Genomic DNA, 18,449 nt, shown 5'->3' on the forward strand with positions numbered 1-18,449 from the left:
GGGCTACCTGGGAGCTGCTCTCCGTTGGCCCCCTTCCCGCTCAGGGCTCCCAGCGTTTCTCTTTGGTCGTTGCTCTGCGGGAGCAAGGGTCACGGCGCTTTGGGCGCCTTCCCAGCAGCGCCCGCGGGCTCGGGAAAGGCGCAGGCGCGGAGCCCAGGGGGCCTCACGCGCCAGCCCGGAAATCCGCGCGGCCGGCGGTGGCGGGACGCTGTGTGCGGGTGGCGTGCGCGGCCGCGTGGGCCATGGGGCGGCGGGCGCGGGGCCGGCGGCTCCAGCAGCAGCAGCAGCAGCAGCAGCAACAGCAGCGGCAGCAGCGGCCCCCGCGCACGGAGGACGGCGCCGAGGGCGGCGGCAAGCGTCAGAATGCGGTAGGAGCCGGGGCGCGGGCGGGCAGGGCCCCGGTTCGTCTCCCGGCTGCCGCGGCCTTCGGGACGGCGCGGGGCTGCTCCTCCGCCCCTGGGTAGACGCGTCTGTCGTTCCTCAGGGCTGGGAAGGCGGGTACCCAGAGATCGTCAAGGAGAACAAGCTCTTCGAGCACTACTACCAGGAGCTCAAGATCGTGCCTGAGGGCGAGTGGGACCAGTTCATGGAAGCGCTCAGGGAGCCCCTCCCGGCCACTTTGCGAATTACTGGTTACAAAAGGTAGGGGGTCGTGCAGAGCCATGATTTCCTGGAGTTGGGGTCACTTCAGGACAAGGGTGCTCCCCTCGCCCCACCTGGCCCCCGATGAGTGTTAAGGGCCGGGAGATGCTTACCGGTGCTGTGGATTCCAGCGTCTGGAAGCATTGAGGAGGGAGCAGAGGAGTCAACGGAATAGGCCTGGGAGGTGTTGCAGGTCAGGAGGCTAGAAGACACGAAAATACAGTCTGAGAAAGCATGGACTCCTGGGCATTCGAGAGCTGAGGATGCCTCCTCTTTGGAACACTTAGAAAATTTATGACATTACATAGTTTGTGCGAAACTCTGGGTTTCTTGTCTTTTTAAATCTTTGTAGTTCCATCTTTCCGAGATAAGTTGCAAGTAAATATGAACTGCAGGAATATTTAGGAGGGAAAGAATGCAGCAGTAGTCTGTTTAGCTTATCCTTTAGCGATGAAGCAACGAGAGTTTTAAACTGGAAGGAATAGGGTAGAAAGGCCGTGATGAAAGAGGTCTGCTTTCAGTGCGAAGATGGTTTTAGTTTTAAGACACTTGTTATCTTAGGTTCACAAAAGATAAAATATATTAGCCTTTCAGATTGGATCAAAACTTACTTATTTTTTAATAGTCACGCAAAGGAGATTCTCCACTGTTTAAAGAACAAGTATTTCAAGGAATTGGAAGACCTGGAGGTGGACGGTCAGAAAGTTGAAGTTCCACAGCCCCTGAGTTGGTAGGTAAAACAAGTCTTCATCCTGTTGGAGGTTTTCTTGGGATTTTAATCTTTCTCATCTGACAGCTTGGTTTTTGGCAACGTGTTTTCTACTAGTGCCAGAGAATCTAAATGTACTTTACAGACATCTTTGTGTGCTCTTACCCAGGGCTTTTTGCCCATATTACTTTATACCCGTGTGCAGCTTTTAGTGCAGTTTGAGACTCTCTAAGACTTAATTGGTTCAGTTAAGTTTTGCAAGTCGATCAGCCTGTTTCCTTCTATGATGGTACCACTTCTACCCATTTCCATTTAAACCTCTTGATTCCTCACTTGGAAACTTGCCGTGTGGCTCTCCTACCTTCATCAAAAGGACTCAGCCTGACAAAGGTTGCGACAGACAGCTCCAGCTGATTCTGTATTTCCTTCCTTCTTTTTTTTTTTAAGGTTTTATTTATTTTAAAGAGAGTGCACACAAGGAGCAGAGGGGGAAGAAGAGGGAGGGGTAAAGAATCTCAAGCAGACTCTGCCCTTAGCAGGAAGCCCGACACAAGGCTCAATCTCACAACCCAAGATCATGACATGAGCCGAAATCAAAAGTCAGCACTTAACTGAGCCACCCAGGTGCCCCTGACTCTGTATTTCCAGTGTCTCTAGTGCTCCAATAGACCCTTGCCCTGAATGCTAACCCTTTCTCTACTTGTCCTGGAGGCATCCTTTGGGTTCTTTGTTTCTCATGGCCCAGTTCAAGTTTCATTCCAGTGAAGGCAGTCCACCTGTCCTGTAAAACACCAGGAGTACTCAAGCACAAACTACAGAGGCGCCAAGCCCTGGGTTAACTTTTACACAAAAATCATTAGCGTTAACTGTTACAGTTCCACATTTCAGATTATCAGCTTTGAGGCGTTGACAGTTCTCACCAGACAACAGTTTTAAATGATCGCTATGAAAAGGTGAATTTAACCAGCACTTTCTGACAACTTTTGAGATTTTTGGTTATTAATGTGTATGATATTATCTTTTCTTTTTGGATGCCCTTCAGTGGTGACAAACCAAGATCAGGTTTTTCATTCATCATGGGCTATAGATTTTCTTGCTTTACTTTCTCCCTTTGGTCATTTGGATTTTCAGTGGCCATATCACAGATATGCACAGCACACACAGTTTGAGTAGAGGCTGAATGGCCAAATGCTAAACTCCGTATTCAGCTGAGCTCAAAAGCAAATGTCACCATTGTAAAATACATTTCTGGGATATAAGAATAAACCCACAATTTTAAGCCAAAAATTTGCATAATGGTATTTTTTTTTTTTTATCAGACATTTTAGTCAGATTTCAAAAGCTCGTATGTCCTGACACAGGAAAGGACTCAGGGGGTTACTGATTGCGTGCCCGCTGTACTGAAGTCACTAAAAAAGGAAAATGTTTTTTCTAGGTGTTGTACCTGTGACATTGCTGAGTGAGCTAGCGTTCACATCCTCAAGCTTCCTCCCCTCTCCTAGTAGCTAGGTTATACACTTAACCAGTGCTTTGGTTTGGAGATTTGACTGATGGTACTGGTGTTTGACGCAGGGGCCATCTGATACTTTCAAAAGAAGTGGGTTTAAGGTTGCCTTTGTGCACATTTCTAATTTTCTTGCAGGTTGGCTGCTTCATATAATCAGTGGAAAACCTTTGTTCCTTAAACCTCTTGTTTAAAAATGCAGCTTTTCAGATTTAGTCTGATAGCCAGTAAGAGAAGCTGAAAAGCATGCAGTCCTGTAGGAAAAAGGTGCCTCTGTGTGGGTCATTGTGGGCATTTTCTTCTGCAGGTTCCGAGAGATCCATGAGAATTAGGCTTGCTATTTTTATTGTTCTCTGCAAACTGCAGTTAAACTTTTGTTAGCCCTTGTACCATTTAACAGGTGCTTTTCCATCTTGATTGTTGGACAGCAGCAAGGGGTACATCAATAGGCAGTTCTCCAACATCTGAGAAAGGCCCTGTGGGTTGTCTGGTTGAAGAAGCAATAGGAGTCACTCTCTAGTAACTACCAGTGATTCTTCTCACATTGCTGTTTGCTGTAATCTTTGAGCACACAGCTGAAGGGTGTGAAAAACATACTGTGTGATTGGGTTCCTAACACTCCGCTTTTCCATTATCAGTGATAGTTGCAGAATAAGTTTTACTGTACAAGCATTCAGTCAAATTTGCTGATCATGTGTGGGCTACTGATAAGAGTCTTGGCAAGAAAGCAAGGAAGAAACTTACCAAGACTTCAGTAGTTTTCTGTGTTGTTCAAAAAACAAATAAATTGTGTAATAGTCTTAAACTTTAGGTACATAGTGGAATTAAATTTAGGAAAGTGTTTTTGGGAACCATGTCTTCTAGAAGGAATATTAAGTGTAGGACTCATAGCTTGGGCAGATTTCTTTTTTTCCTTTTTGTTGACTCAGAACTGTAAGGTATTATCCCGAAGCATTTTTACAAAAGCCTCGTTTTAACAATTGGTTGTTGAAGAGTATACCTTATTGTCATTCTGTTTATGTTCTTTTTAATGTGGATTGAAGATGACTTATTGTAAATTATATATTATCAGAGATTTTTTCTCCTGTAAGAATTTTTGAGGTATAAATATGACAGTGGTACTTTTAATTCATCCTCAGAAGACCTGACAAGTTTCCAAGTAGGACTTTAAGGACTACATTTGATTAACACAACTAAAAATTAAATTTAGTTCTTTAAGATATCTTCTTGATGTTAAAAGCTACAAAGATTTTAATAAACATTTTTTGGTCCAAAAAAATGGTTCCTGAAGCTATATAGGACGCATGCTTTTTCATTTTAACTGTCAGTTTTTGTATTTAATGATTTGAAAGTTCTTAAGTATTTTTTTTTTAAATTAATAGCTTTCACAGTCTAAATTACTTGCCGTGGAATTTTCATCCTAGTAAATTTCCATTTTTTTAAATTCAGTCTGATAGGTACATAAGGAAATACTTCCTCAGATTATATCTAAGCTGCTTATCTTTATTTGAAAATGAAAATTCAGCTATTAATGATTAATAGCTGAATTGAACAATTCCTGGTTGATTGAATGCATGTTGCATTCAGTTTCATGCTGTTTTAGTGATTTGGCAAGGTGGTAACTTGCATGATTCACTATCCTTGATTACATAAAGTTCAGGGTTGCAAGAAATTTCGTAGAAGTCATTGATCGTGTACGGTTCAGTGTTGCAAGAAATTTCGTAGAGGTCATTGATCACATTCAGTTCGGGGTTGCAGGAAATTTCATAAAAGTAGGCTTTTGGCTCCCAATCTTGCAAAGATTTTGCCAAATACTGCAGGTGAGAGCAAATTTGAGTGTATTCCCACCATTTCACCTCTAAGGAGGCCAAATATTTAAAACTAAACTCTTTTTTAATGGCCTGAGAAGTATGGTTGTGTTTTGGTTTTAGATTTTGGAAGCAGGTTAAATACTGAAAAAGCACCAGGCATAGGGAAGAGAGACAAAGTTCTGGGACAGCTGGAGGGCAGCTGTGAACAGATTCAGCCAGTTTTATTTTCATTATTTGGTAGAAAGTACTTCCCAGATATATCTCATAAGCATGATAGTCGAGTAGTGTCTTAAAATATCCAGGCCTGAGTTTGTTTTAACTAATCACTCTTGTTTCAAAGCAGTCATATTGTTTTGCAAGTGTTCTGGTTTCATTTTCATGGCTGTCACCTTTGCTACAATTTGACGCTTGGAAATACTGAGTAATGAGTACTAAAACTGAAGTGAGACTTATCACTGAGTACCAGTCACTGAGTACCATGTAGTCCATAGCGTGGTGCTGGGTTGGGTGAGTGTGGCTCTGTCATAGCAGCGTGCTGACTGGAGTCGTTGGAGCTCAGTGATCGGCGTGAGCCACGTTTAAAGAGACCTATTTCCTAATTGCCGATGTCATCATTCTAGAAAGTTTAAGTACAGAAATGGCAGGAAAGGCTTCTTCATTCTTAGGTCTGTATAAATAATAGTTTAGGAGTGCAAGTCAATGCAGTGGTGATCCCAGGGTTTTTTGGTGTGTAAAGTATTTCAGTACATTATTAGGCTGTTTTGTTGTAGACATAATGAAAAATACTGTAGAAAAGATTGCAATTAAATGTCAAACATTTTGATAGCTCTTCAACTGTGTGATTTTGTTTGTGTGATCTGCATTTTTTTAAATTGTTATGCCTTTTTTTTTTTTTTAAGATTTATTTGCGAGAGAGAGAATGTGTGGAGGGGCGTAGGGAGAGGGAGAGTACCAAGCAGACTCCCTCTGAGCGCAGAGCCCAACTTGGGGCTTGATCCCAGGACCCTGAGATCATGACCTGAGCTGAAATCAAGAGTCAGTGCTTAACTGACTTTTTTCCTGATGGTCTCTGTACCATTATTAGCATAGATAGTGAAGAGCAGAGGAGTCTCCATTTTCTCATCTATTCTTGAACATTCATCATTGCAGTTTAATGGTAACATCATGTACGTATCTCTTCAAGCCGCCTGGCTCTCCTCTTTCTGCCTGGGCCGTGATCCAGTTAGTCACGCTGCAGTATTGGCCGGCTACACGAAGAGGATCGTGCATGGGAGGGAGTAGAGCAAAATTGGGTGTCTCATTGGTGTATGATCTGTAGAAGCAGGAAGTTGTTAAGAGAGCACTTTAATATATATAATTCGTGGATGCTTTATTTTCTTTTTGGTCAGGTATCCTGAAGAACTTGCCTGGCACACAAATTTAAGTCGAAAAATCTTGAGAAAGTCTCCACAATTGGAAAAGTTTCACCAGTTTCTGGTTAGCGAAACTGAATCTGTGAGTAGATTTCTTTAGATTTGTTGGTTCCCTTGAAGCTTGAAATGCGCCTCAGTATCTTGGTTCTAGTTTTGTCCCCACGTGTCACCGGGAGCGATGGGGTAGATGCGGCATACAGAGAAGTGTGTTGGTCGCCTAATTTCTGAGGACTCCTGCAGCTCCTCTCTTCTTTGATGTGTCCAGTTGTGGAATTCGGGGAGGGTGTCAGCCGCAGTTGTCCCCTTGGTGCGTCATTTCCTTCCTTGCTCGCCTGGGTCCGCACTGCACGGTCAGGCGGCGACTCCGTCCGCTCCTGCTTCCTCGTGTCTGCTCTTTCTGGGCTCCGGTCTCTGCTCCACCTTCGCCACAAAAACCCAACAAAACCTGACCTTGACGACTTCGGTTCTCTCGCAGCACTGTGTCTTCACCCTGCCTCTTTGCCGTCCCAAATTCCTGGGTTCGGTTCAGTCCCCGAACGTCTTAGCTTTAGCCTCACGCCCCCTCTGTCAGAGTAGCCGCTCCCGCCTGCCTCACATGATTCAGCCAGGTACCTGCGTGTTTTTAGTATTGAAAATCCGAGTTCCCCCTTCCTGTTCTCTAGTCTCCTTTCTCTAGCCCAGGAAAACCTCAGTGTTTGCCCAGATGCTGTTCATTTCTTTCCATCCTGAGCTCCTGGGTGGGCTCGCAGGATCCCTGTGGTTCCCACGCGTCTCGCCTCGAGGCCCTCGGCCCTGCCCTGTTCTCTGCTGGCCCCGCAGCTCTCCTGCCCCTGCTCCATCCCTTTAGGTGACCTGGCAAACTGGCCTCCTGCTGGCCGAGCTTTCCACCCCACCCCACTCCCACCCCCATATGGGAAAAATGAGAGCTAGGTGCTGCCTCATTCCTGATTTTGTCCTTGGGGCCGTACAAGAAGGGGTTCTCTGGCTCCGCGCTCCACCCAGAAGGAGGGTCAGGTGAGGGAAAACGAAGAGAACAGTTCAGGTTTGAACTTCGGCAGAGCAGAGGGTTTGTGGGGAGTGAGTCCCCCGCAGTTGGGCAGACTGAAGAGCCGGGTTTCGGTGCAGGAGATGGGAGGTGAGCGTTGGTAGCCTGGATCGCTGGGAACCGGTGCAGGTTTTTCCTTGGGCGTCAGTAGGGTGAGGTGCTCTCTGGGGTATTCGAAGCAGGCTACAAAGCCCCTTCGGAACATGCATGTGAAGGAAGTGACTGAAGGCCGGCTTGTCTAGTCAGGGACCCTGTCCCCATACATGTAGCTCAGATGCTTTGATGGAAAACTTGGACAAACGTAGGAGGCAGGCTTATCAGGATCGTGCGTTTAACTGGAGCTTGGAATCAGTGTGCCTGGGGAGTGGATGGAGATTCAGATCTTCTCCACAGACTCCTTGCTGGCCAGAAACCTGTGAGGTGAGCATCTGCAGGCCCAGCTGTGCGTCTGTATTCGGTTCACACAGATGTGCAGGTGTGAAGTGGGCGGCGGTCGCCGCGTCGCTGCTGAGGTTCAGAAGAGCCAGGCTGTCGTGAGGCAGAGGTCTCCTGGCAGCTGACGTCCTCTTGTTTTTAAATGATTACTTCTAAGGCATTCGGTCTTACGGCCGTTGAGCTAGAGCAGTGAGGGAGGCCAGTGCTGGACCCCGTCAAGACCAGACATGCATGTCGACAGATGCCCTGGCCTGCCAGCAGAGACCTAGAGGCTGTTGGCTGAGTGGGGGTGCTGGGACATGGGAGCAGTGGCTGGGTCTTCGTCTTCTTGATGGGCCGTTCTTGGGAAGAGAAAGCAGACAGGGCTCTTCTGCAGGCAGATGAGGGCTGAAATAGAAGTTACAGCGTTAACTGAGAGGGAAAGCCTTGCTGGCAGCGGGCATCGCTCCCAGCCGCCGAGAGTACGGCAGTGCCCGCGTCCACCTCTGAGAGCTGCTTGTCCAGCTTCCGTTCTTTCTCGAGAGGGCGGTTGGGCGGCGTAAGTTTTAACTCCCCTTTCTTTTATAAAATCCAGGATTATACCTGCATTTCTAATATTCTGACAGTAAGTTTTGCCATTAATGGTCATTCTTCCTTAGCCTTTTAGGTAGCAACCATTTACCCACTAGTATAAAAACCTGTCCTGTTTACATAATGTTCTGTGTGATAGTATTAACTGTTTTATTGCATGTATGAGGATTATGTGTTCTTTTTCTGTTGCATATGAAATAATGCCCAATATTGAAATTTTCTACCTTTTTAAATATTCTTCCTGATTTTTTTTTAAATTTTTACTTTCTAAGGGAAATATCAGTCGTCAAGAAGCCGTTAGCATGATTCCACCACTGTTACTCAATGCTCACCCTCACCATAAGGTATTGTGTATTAAACAGAAAGTCTTTGTTTGTTGACACCGTTTTTTCTTAATATACTTCTTGGGTGGGTGGTTTTTTTTTTTTTTTTTTTTAATGCTTGCTTTTGATAGAGAATGCTTATTTTAGGTTCTTTTTGCATTTTTGTCTTATTTAAATTTTACAACCCATTAACTGTGTTTCTCCTCTTTTAAAGTTTGCTTGCTAATTTGTTTACTGCACAGATTATCTTCAGTGGTCTTGACTGACTCGGTCAGATTGAAAATCACGATGAACATGTTCTGAGAACTTGTTACATGCCAAGCATTGCTTTGTGCTCTTCCCATGCATTAGTTCATTTGAACATCCACACATCCCGGTGAGGGTGGATACTGTCACTGTCCCTGTTTTTCCAGATGAGCGAAAGGAGGCAAAGAGAAATAGAAGCAACCAGCTCAGGGTTCGGGGGCCAGCAAGTGGCTGGGCTGTTTGAGGTCTGGGGGTTCTGTCCCTTTAGCAGGCTGCTTATAGTGCTGCTTGCAGTTAGTGTCCTTGCTCGTCCTCCCCTGAATGGAGTGCTTCCACGGGCCTCTAGGGCCATTCTGTTCTTGTGGACAGAGTATCTTTCTCCTGAGATCCCTGGAAGTTAAATATATGACGTTACAGATTCCTTCTGTAAAGAAATGTATTTAAGTCTTACAAATCAAAATACTAGAATGACTCAAAATTGTTTTGAATTAAGTGTCGAAGCTTTGATTTCTTACAATAAAACATCGAACATTTCTTGCTTTTTAATAGATCTTAGATATGTGTGCAGCGCCTGGATCAAAGACCACACAATTAATTGAAATGTTACATGCCGACATGAATGTCCCTTTCCCAGGTATGCTTTGGACTGCTCTGTGGAGGGTCGGGATGCCACTTTGCTGGGTGTATATGAGGAAGAGATGGTAACATTGCCTGTGGGTTGGGTCTTCTGTTACAAGCAGATGTTTCTGTCCCCAAAAGTAGGACAGGACATTTCGCACACCACTATGACTAGTTCCCAAACCAACATGTTCATAGATTGGATTGGGAGGGTGGCTTCATTTTAGAATTGTGTGTGTCTTTTGTGAAAGCAAATGGTGTTTCTTTGTTAAGCCATAGTAGGTAGATTCCAGTTTGAATCTTTAGTTGTAACATTGTCATGTTGGGTTTTTGTGTTTGTTGGTTTTGTGGTTACTCACTGCCCAGGCGAGATGCAGTGGAGTGTCCTGTAGAGCTGCTCTCGGGCCTGCCAGCTTCACATCTCACCATGGTAGGCGACAGTATTGGACTTCATGTGTGAAATGGGCACCATCCTGGACTTAGGGGTGTTCTGAGCGTGCAGAGGGCTCAGACCACGGCAGCGATCGAAGTGTCGCTGGTGCTCCTTTCTGGGGGTTCTCTGAAGACGTCTGCCTGTGGTGCTGTTAACACTTTTCCAACGTTTTATCTGCTTCTATTTCCCCTTCCTTTGTTCAAGCCACCTGCTCTCCTGTTCTCATGGGCATGCTTGCTTTGTTTGCTCTAAGTGTTTTTTTCTGTGACAAATAACTTTGTTATAAAGTCTTTTTTATTTTCTGTTTTTAGTTATTTTTTCCAAATTAGTGGTAAAGAGCCTCTTTCCATTATCAATGTTTTGCATTTCATATTTTTTTAAGAGCAGTCTTAACTATAAAATGTTTTTAGGCATATGTGCCTTTCTGCCAGTGGTGGAACCAGAAATGAGAAGAGGTGGCACCCCGGTCTTAGCCAGGGGTTCAGACCAGAATTTCCCAGGCAGCCTTCAGGAGGAGCCTGGGCCCCACCCCAGACACCTGATTCACAGGTTCTAGAATGGAGGCCCAGCATACATGCGCAGTATTTTAAGCACTTGTCGGGATTCTGTTGCCTTCTACCCTTTCTCACTCCCCTCATTCTCCGTTTTAATTGTTATTAAAAATAATAGAAAAGATATTTTTGGCATAATAATTGTTACAAAGTGAATAATTGTTCAGTAATTAAAAAAATAAATTTTGCAGTTTGGGAATTTCATGTGATCATAAAAATCTATGCTGAGCCATCTTTTTGGACTACTTTGCTTATTCTGGCAAATCTTACGCTTGGGTCGTAAGTTTGGTGGATTGCTGCTTTTCACCTGCCAACCAGGAGCTTACGTATTTCAGAAAATTATTCTACTTATGCTGCATCTCACCTGCCACTGTGACTTTGTGTTCTCAGAGGGGTTTGTCATCGCGAATGATGTGGACAACAAGCGTTGCTATCTGCTCGTTCATCAGGCCAAGAGGCTGAGCAGCCCCTGCATCATGGTGGTCAACCACGATGCGTCCAGCATACCTAGACTCAAAATAGATGTGAACGGGAGGAAAGAGATTCTCTTTTACGATCGCATCTTATGTGATGTCCCTTGCAGGTAAGAGACCAAAAAGGCTACTATCCACTAAGGAAATCAAATCGAATGTAGACCAACATGAATTTGCATACAGAAATACGCACAGAGTTGTACACATCGTTTTCGTGGCAACTGGTATGAAGACACAGACTCTGTGACCCTAAATTAGAAGACAGACACTCAGAATTTTAGTGCCACCCAGCACGGCAGGGCTAGGGTATGGAACAAAGACACAAGATGGGATGGTTCTGTAATCTTCACAAGGGTAAAGGAAGTCCCCGAGAGGGTCGTAGCATTGTAAGCTCTGCCTAGTCATTCCAGGAGATGATCATTAGGAGTGATTGTTTCTCCCAAGTGTCCCCATTCCCAATTCTGCCTCGTTGTGGAGTGATAAGCAATCACACTGCGTTTTTATGACAAAGCTTCTGATATTCAGCACAGTGCAATTTAGGGGAGTTCAGACCTTTCAGAAACTCACTGTGCCTGTATTTGTACACATACATTTCTTCAAATTTTATGTATAAGTATTAGATTTTTAGCATTTATCTGTAAGATAATCTTATGGCACAACTGAATAACTGGGTTTTTCCAGAAAGAAAAGGAGAAAACTTAGACCTCTTTTAAGTTCCTAGAGGCAGTGACGTAGGCCATGGTCACCTTGTGAGCACATGAATTTGTGGAGCTCGGAGTGCAGAAATCACTGCAAAACTCTTGTTAGCACGGAACACGATGGTTACATAAGACGCCTGATACCACACTCCATCTTGTTTAAACCACAGCAGATTGTCTGCCTGTGGCAGAACTCATTGTGAGAAAGTAAGTCGTTAATATGAGTAGGACGGTGCTTTAAAATTCTTGCAAGAACGCCCTGTGAATTAAAACTTAAAATGGGTCATGAGCCACAGTTGTCTGATCTTTCCTTTAGATCGGATGTTTTCCCATTCCTGTGCTCTTTTGACCAGAAACCTATAACTCTCTTCTCATGTCATCTTGAAGAATGCAGGGACCTTATGAGCACCGAGTTGTAAGCTGAGGAAGTCCTAAATATTATGGTATAATTTTAAGCCACCATTGTACCAGCAAGGGATGTCATTTGAAAGCCATTATATCTCAGGGCATTTTCATCCTTCTACATCTCCTTCCCCTCAAGTTAACTAGACCATCGAGGGAGCTTACTCTACAGAAAGCCAGCAGATCTAGGAATTACCCTGTAAAAAAAAGGGGTAATGTTAGACGTAGACAGAAAGGTGAATTGATCAAGTCTGTATTATAAAATTTACATGGAAATAATTTTCATTAAGTAAAATTAGAAAATCAAAAATGTTTAACTGATGCATAGAAAAATCTTGATATTGGCTTAATTGGGTTTGCTGTGGAAAATCCCTTATGAGCATAAGTTTATCATTATTCACATAAGTCTGATTAAAATGCCACTGTTGATTAACTGACTTGTTAACTGACAGAATCCAAATGTCTTCACGGTTCTGTGTCCTAGGTCTGAAAATCAGTTTTGCTAGTATTTCTCTTAAATGGAAGCAAATTGATATCTCTTTAAGTCTTAAACGAGGTTATCTGTTCAATTCTGTTATTTCCTTATCTAATTGAAATTAAAGTGTAATTTAAAAGTTTAATGTCATTAATGTCCCCAAAGCAGAAATAGAAAGTTGATGGTAGTTTGTGAGAATTTAGATGATGTACTAATTGGTGTTTATAATAATAAAAATACCCGTCTTGTAATTTAGGTGGAATATGACATAATTGTTAAACTCTAATTGGTCTACCTGGACAGAGTTTTTAAGTTCTTAAATATCTTCCTTTCTAGTGGAGATGGCACTATGAGAAAAAACATTGATGTCTGGAAGAAGTGGACAACCTTGAACAGCTTGCAGCTGCATGGGTGAGTTGGATCTGGTGGGCTGTCCCACACGGAGCCGGGGAGGGGCAGCTGCATGGGTGAGTCAGATCTGGTGGGCTGTCCCACACGGAGCTGGGGAGGGGCAGCTGCATGGATGAGTCAGACTGTATCTGGTGGGCTGTCCCACAGGAGCAGGAGAGGGCTATTGCTGTGTTTGGGGACAGCATCTGGAGCTGGAGTTGTTAATGGTCACCTTTGAGAGAGTTTGTGTACATATCAAAAATAGTTGTTTTCAGAACCTCTTCAGAGTAGTAAACTGATGACTGTACATTTCAGTTCATTCAAATGAACTGAATTTATTATTTATTTAATTTATTAAAATTGCTTTTTATTTATTAAAAGTGCCTTTTATGACAATTTCCTGTAACATTTCAAGACCTCTCTTTTCCATGAAATGACCACTTACCTTTTACTGTCCTACTCATCTTTCTTCTTCTGTTTTCTGTTCTTTTTTGTTGAATTATTTTGCTTAGCATTTGATCTCAAATATTTATTGTCTTTAAAGACAATTTGGAAAATTCTTGAAAGTTAGAAGGAAAAGAAGATCTCATAACTCAAGGATAACTTCCGTATTGTCCTGCGCACTGTAGTGTTTTCTGTGCATTGGGATGTTAGCACACCCGTCTGCAGTATATGATTTGCAGAACTCTGGGTTCTTTTGTTCATTTAACATTAGCATTATACATTCTTTTTTTTTTAATATTTTATTTATTTATTTGACAGAGAGCACACAAGCAGGGGGAGCAGCAGAAAGAGGGAGAAGTAGGCTCCCTACTGAGCAGGTTCGCCTATATGGGGCTCGATCCCAGGACTCTGGGATCAGGACCTGAGCTGAAAGCAGACGCTTAACCAACTGAGCCACCCAGGCGCCCCGGCATTTTACCTTCTTAATTGTAGAATTGTGGGTGGTCTACAGCGTACTAATGAATATTCACCATAAATAACTCCGGCAGATTTTGTTTCTCTGTTACAGTACTTTTTAACTGTTTTGTGTGTGTGTGTGTGAAATAGATACTAGGATTAGAATGTACTAAGGGATATAAGTTGTTCTTAGAAAAGTCAGATAGGGGTGCCTGGGTGGCTCAGTCGTTAAGTGTCTGCCTTCGGCTTAGGACGTGATCCCAGAGTTCTGGGATCAAGCCCCGCGTCAGGCTCCTCCACTGGGAGCCTGCTTCTTCCTCTCCCACTCCCCCTGCCTGTGTTCCCTCTCTCGCTGGCTGTCTTTCTCTCTGTCAAATAAATAAATAAAATCTTTTAAAAAAAGAAAAAGTAGGGGCGCCTGGGTGGCTTAGTCGTTAAGCGGCTGCCTTCGGCTCAGGGCGTGATCCTGGCGTTCTGGGATCAAGCCCCACATCAGGCTCCTCTGCTGGGAGCCTGCTTCTTCCTCTTCCACTCCCCCTGCTTGTGTTCCCTCTCTCGCTGGCTGTCTCTCTCTCTGTCAAATAAATAAATAAAATCTTTAAAAAAAAAAAAAAAGTGACTTGCTTTAAAAAAAAAAAAGTCAGATAATGTGTACAGGTATGGAGGCTTTTAATGGTGAAACTCACATGATATATTGACGTCAGTCACTAATCAGCTTTGTGCTTTGCTTGTCGGCTTGTTGGGAAGGGCTAACAGAATAGTAAACGCGTTGTTTATATAGAGAGATGCTTTTTTGGTTGATACGAAACACTGCATATGGGTTTTTTGGAACTTCATTGAGAACCTTAAAGAGTTCTTTTTGTGGGAATCGTTTATTTTGTATTTTGTGTTTTATCGTAAACCTGTCATAAAAACATGTAATAAACGTGTGGTATAATGCGTGCTGTGTGTGCTGCCTGGATATGTTTGGTCTCGGGGTGACTTCGTATCTGACCCTTAGCTTGCAGCTGCGGATTGCAACTCGAGGTGCTGAGCAGCTGGTGGAAGGCGGTAGGATGGTGTACTCTACGTGTTCGCTAAACCCCATCGAAGATGAGGCAGTCATAGCGTCTTTGCTGGAAAAAAGTGAAGGTAAGCGTGTGCGATAATAAAGTATGACATTTTCAAAATGTTGTTTATTGCTATAGTATATATTCACGCAGACCTTTTCCTGGGCGTTTGCTAGTATGATTAGCCTGTAAACCCTGAAGTGAGCTGCCCTTACTTACAAACATGCCTGTGTCATGGGTTTGTCATATTTAATGAATTAGGAGGATTGCCTATTTGTTATCTGTTAAGTTTGAAAGATTAGGTCAGTCCTTATCACAGTGGTTCTTTGAAAAAATCTTAGTTGTGGTAAAAGACTTGTAACTTGAAGTCGACCGTCATTTTAACTATTCATAACAGTGTGTTTTGGTAGTGTTAAGAACACTCACGTTGTGTAGCCGATCTCTCTAGAGAGGTTTATGTTGTAAAACTGAAATTATGAACCCATGACACAACTCCCCATTTCCCATCCCATTATCCTCTGCTGTCTCTGAGTTTGATCACTAGGGATCTCACAGATGGGATCAGACCAGATTTGTCTTTCTGTTGACTGGCTTATTCCACCTAGCCCACCGTCCTGAAGGCTGCTCCATGTTGTAGCCGCTGTGAGGGCTGAAGATGCCCACTGTGTACACGTGCCACATTCTGTCTGCCCTCTTCTCTGTCCGTGGACACTAGAGGTGCTCCCCGTTCTAGCTCTTGTGACTCATGCCGCAATACCGTGGCTGCACGGGTAGCTCTTTGGGACCCTGCTTTCAGGTTTTGGGTGTATAACTTGTGGAATTGCCGGATGATATGATAATTCTGTTTGTTTTGGGGGTTCCCCCATACTGTTCTACATTCCCACCGACAGAGCACAAGCATTCCCACTTCTCCACGTCCTTGCCGGCTCGGCTCTTGTTTCTTTCCACTTTCTTGATAGTCCCCATCCTAACAGGCGTGAGGTCGTAGCACACCGTTTTATACAGGAAACCGGACAGATGGGGTGAAATGTTTTTAAACAACAATTTCCGTGATGGTTTGATGTAAAATATTTCCTCTTACATAAGTTTTTACTGATCTGTTAACTTTCCCATCATACTCTCCTTAAGGGCTGTAATGAGAAATTTTAAACTAGGATTCCAGAATAGAATGTTTCCACATTGGCTACACACGTGCGTATGAAGGAAGTTGGAACGTAAACACTGAGACAAGTATCCACAGCTGTTTCAGCTTCTGGTTACCTTGTTTGCAGTGCTGACTGGCCTGTGCTGTGTGTAGTTTGCTCTCTAGTGGTTCTCACCTTTGGTGTCCTTGAGGTTGGAATTTAGTATGTTGTTTTTATTTTGTTTGGCTATGCTTAAGTTGGCCTGTGTAAAGGCATGATTTCTGAATGGTGCTCTTTGCAGGGTCATGGTGTCTATGTTTGTGGTGGGACTTCATTTCAAAGGCATGTGAAGAGAAGGACTGATGGCATTGAGTGGTGACTGTAACCGTGGCTGTCCTCTGCTGTGTCATTTTCTCACTGGGCAGGTGGGGGTCCACTCTGAGTTTGCTGTGACAGCCATCTTTCTGCATGTGGTGGTTTCACACCGCCGTGTAGACTCCCATCTCCATCATCTGTCAGAGGCGCATGTGTACGCATGGCTTCGTGGAAGAATAGTCCTTTGCTGAGCCTTGTACGTGACAGTGACTGAGGATTTGGTAGGGGTGCGGGCCCCACCTGAAGGAGCTCAGACCTGGCTGCAGGCAGGGTGGCTGATAGGCATTCAGTCTGCACACTTGGGGCCAGCATCGGCATCTCCTGACCCCCATGCTGGCGGGGAGTCACTGCTGAGCCCTGCCTGGGCAGGGCGTGTGGGACAAAGCTAATTTCTGCCAACCCGCATTATTTAGTGTTTGGTTTTAGAAGTAAGAATATTTAGATAGAATAGTATAAGTCAGCACAGTGCTTTTGTCAAAGATTTCTTACGAGGACACCTCTTCCTTGAGGACTTTTTTGCTTTATTTTTATAATCGTCTGAGTGTTTCATAGCATCTGCGGAGCTTTGTTGGATTTTCTCTTCTGTGCGGGGTTCCAGTCTGTATCTGTGATCTGTGGTTGGAGGCGTGTTTGAAAGGGTTCCCTTCGTGGCCCCATCTTACAGCTTCTTATGATGCTGTCCCTGTGGACACAGTGTTTTTAGAGCTGGACTGTTGCCCTTCTGGGCAAGTTTAGAAAACTAACTTGGGCCTGAAACAGAACGTTTAGAAATTTTCGAAGTTCACTTCAAATGTTACTTTTTTGTTCTGGGTTGTTTACTAGACGTAAAGGCATGAAGACCCATGTCCTCTAACTGGCATGTGTCTAAAAGCCAGGAGTGGGTCGAATGCTCGGAGTCCTAGCCTCGTGGTATGTTCTTGGGGGCGCGTGCGCCACTGCCACGGGTCTCACGTCGGACGCGCCGTGGGACTCTGCAGCTGCCGCTTGTCTCCGTTGTGCGGTAACTCATGTGCCACAGTGTCTGTCGTTTTAAGGGTACGACTAGTGACTGTTAGTGAGTTTCTGCGCACAGCCATCCCCACAGGCCAGGCTTAGGCCGTTTCTGCCGCCGCCCGCCCCCTGCTCCGAAGCGTTCCGCGGGCCCCTGTGCGCTCACTGCTTGTGCCGCCCCTGCCCCAGGAACCACTGCCCTTCCTTCCATTGGTATGGAATTGCTCTCCCTGGGCATTTTGTAGAAATAAAACCACACGCTGTGTGATCTTTTGCATCTGTTTTTTTTCACTGGGCACAATGCGGAAAATTATTATTATTTTTTTTTTTGTACGTAGGTGCTTTGGAGCTTGCTGACGTGTCTTCTGAGCTGCCAGGACTAAAATGGATGCCTGGCATCACACATTGGAAGGTAATCTTTCTGGGAGAACTCTGGCTCCTGAGAGCAGGTACAACTGGCCAGGCTTGTCAGAGTCGTGACCGTTGTACAGCGGCCACATTTGGGTAATGTCAGTAAATACGACTTTTGGTGGTACAGTTTTGGTTTAGAGTTAATTTCAAAATTCTGTTGAATGACAAATGGTACGATTCTACAGCTGTTTTTCTCTGGAAATGGGAAAGTGTCCTTGCCTTTATTCTGCAATGAGAAATCAGTTTTGTGTATTATCCCTGTAAGCGTAGCTCTGCTGTGTTTTTATTACTGGCTGGGATTCAAGCTTCGTTTCCAATATGAAACAATTTACTTTTCAATTTTAAACCAGAAACAACCTGAGGCTTATTTAGAACAAAACAAAACAAAAACAAAACCTACGTGGAAAATGCTCTTTTACAAAATGATGGTTCTGTTTGATGGAATACAAGATCGTCTCATTTTTCTTCTCCCACACAGTCTCAGCTTTGGAGAGCAGTGAGAGCTGCCGTGTATCATGTTTGAGAGCATTACATGAGCACCCTGTGATTTTCTTATTATTAGACAGTGGGCTGATTTGGAGTCCTGCCCTCTCCTTTTGCAGGTAATGACGAAAGACGGACAGTGGTTTACGGAGTGGGAGGGTGTTCCTCACAGCAGACATACCCAGATCCGGCCCACCATGTTCCCACCAAAGGACCCGGAGAAGTTACAGGCGATGCACCTAGAGCGTTGGTGAGTTTGTGGGACTTGCCGAGGGTTGGGAAGGTGGGGAGTTGGGGCCCTCTGGCATTCCTGCAAGGCCTGGGCCGTGCATGTGGCCGACCTAAGGTATGTGACCTTGCCGGCCAGAAAGAAGTTCTCA

The 18,449-nt window shown here is 44.4% G+C and overlaps 1 protein-coding gene across 1 annotated transcript in view; it reads left to right on the forward strand.

Annotated features, from left to right (window-relative positions):
* The first annotated feature begins 11 nt into the window (after positions 1-11).
* The window catches only part of NSUN2 (NOP2/Sun RNA methyltransferase 2), a 28,555-nt gene continuing 10,117 nt past the window's right edge, over positions 12-18,449 (forward strand). Inside the window, exons 1-11 of the mRNA XM_045795924.2 lie at positions 12-368; positions 485-642; positions 1,268-1,372; positions 6,055-6,160; positions 8,401-8,472; positions 9,247-9,331; positions 10,690-10,882; positions 12,684-12,758; positions 14,638-14,768; positions 17,514-17,587; positions 18,189-18,319. Of these exons, the coding sequence (XP_045651880.2) occupies positions 243-368; positions 485-642; positions 1,268-1,372; positions 6,055-6,160; positions 8,401-8,472; positions 9,247-9,331; positions 10,690-10,882; positions 12,684-12,758; positions 14,638-14,768; positions 17,514-17,587; positions 18,189-18,319 (1,256 nt within the window). The 5' untranslated portion in view covers positions 12-242. The remainder of the gene's footprint in view (positions 369-484; positions 643-1,267; positions 1,373-6,054; positions 6,161-8,400; positions 8,473-9,246; positions 9,332-10,689; positions 10,883-12,683; positions 12,759-14,637; positions 14,769-17,513; positions 17,588-18,188; positions 18,320-18,449) is intronic.

Source organism: Ursus americanus, chromosome 15 (genome assembly GCF_024610735.1).
Source record: "Ursus americanus isolate L20-20 chromosome 15, mUrsAme1.1.p, whole genome shotgun sequence".
Lineage (NCBI taxonomy): Eukaryota > Metazoa > Chordata > Mammalia > Carnivora > Ursidae > Ursus > Ursus americanus.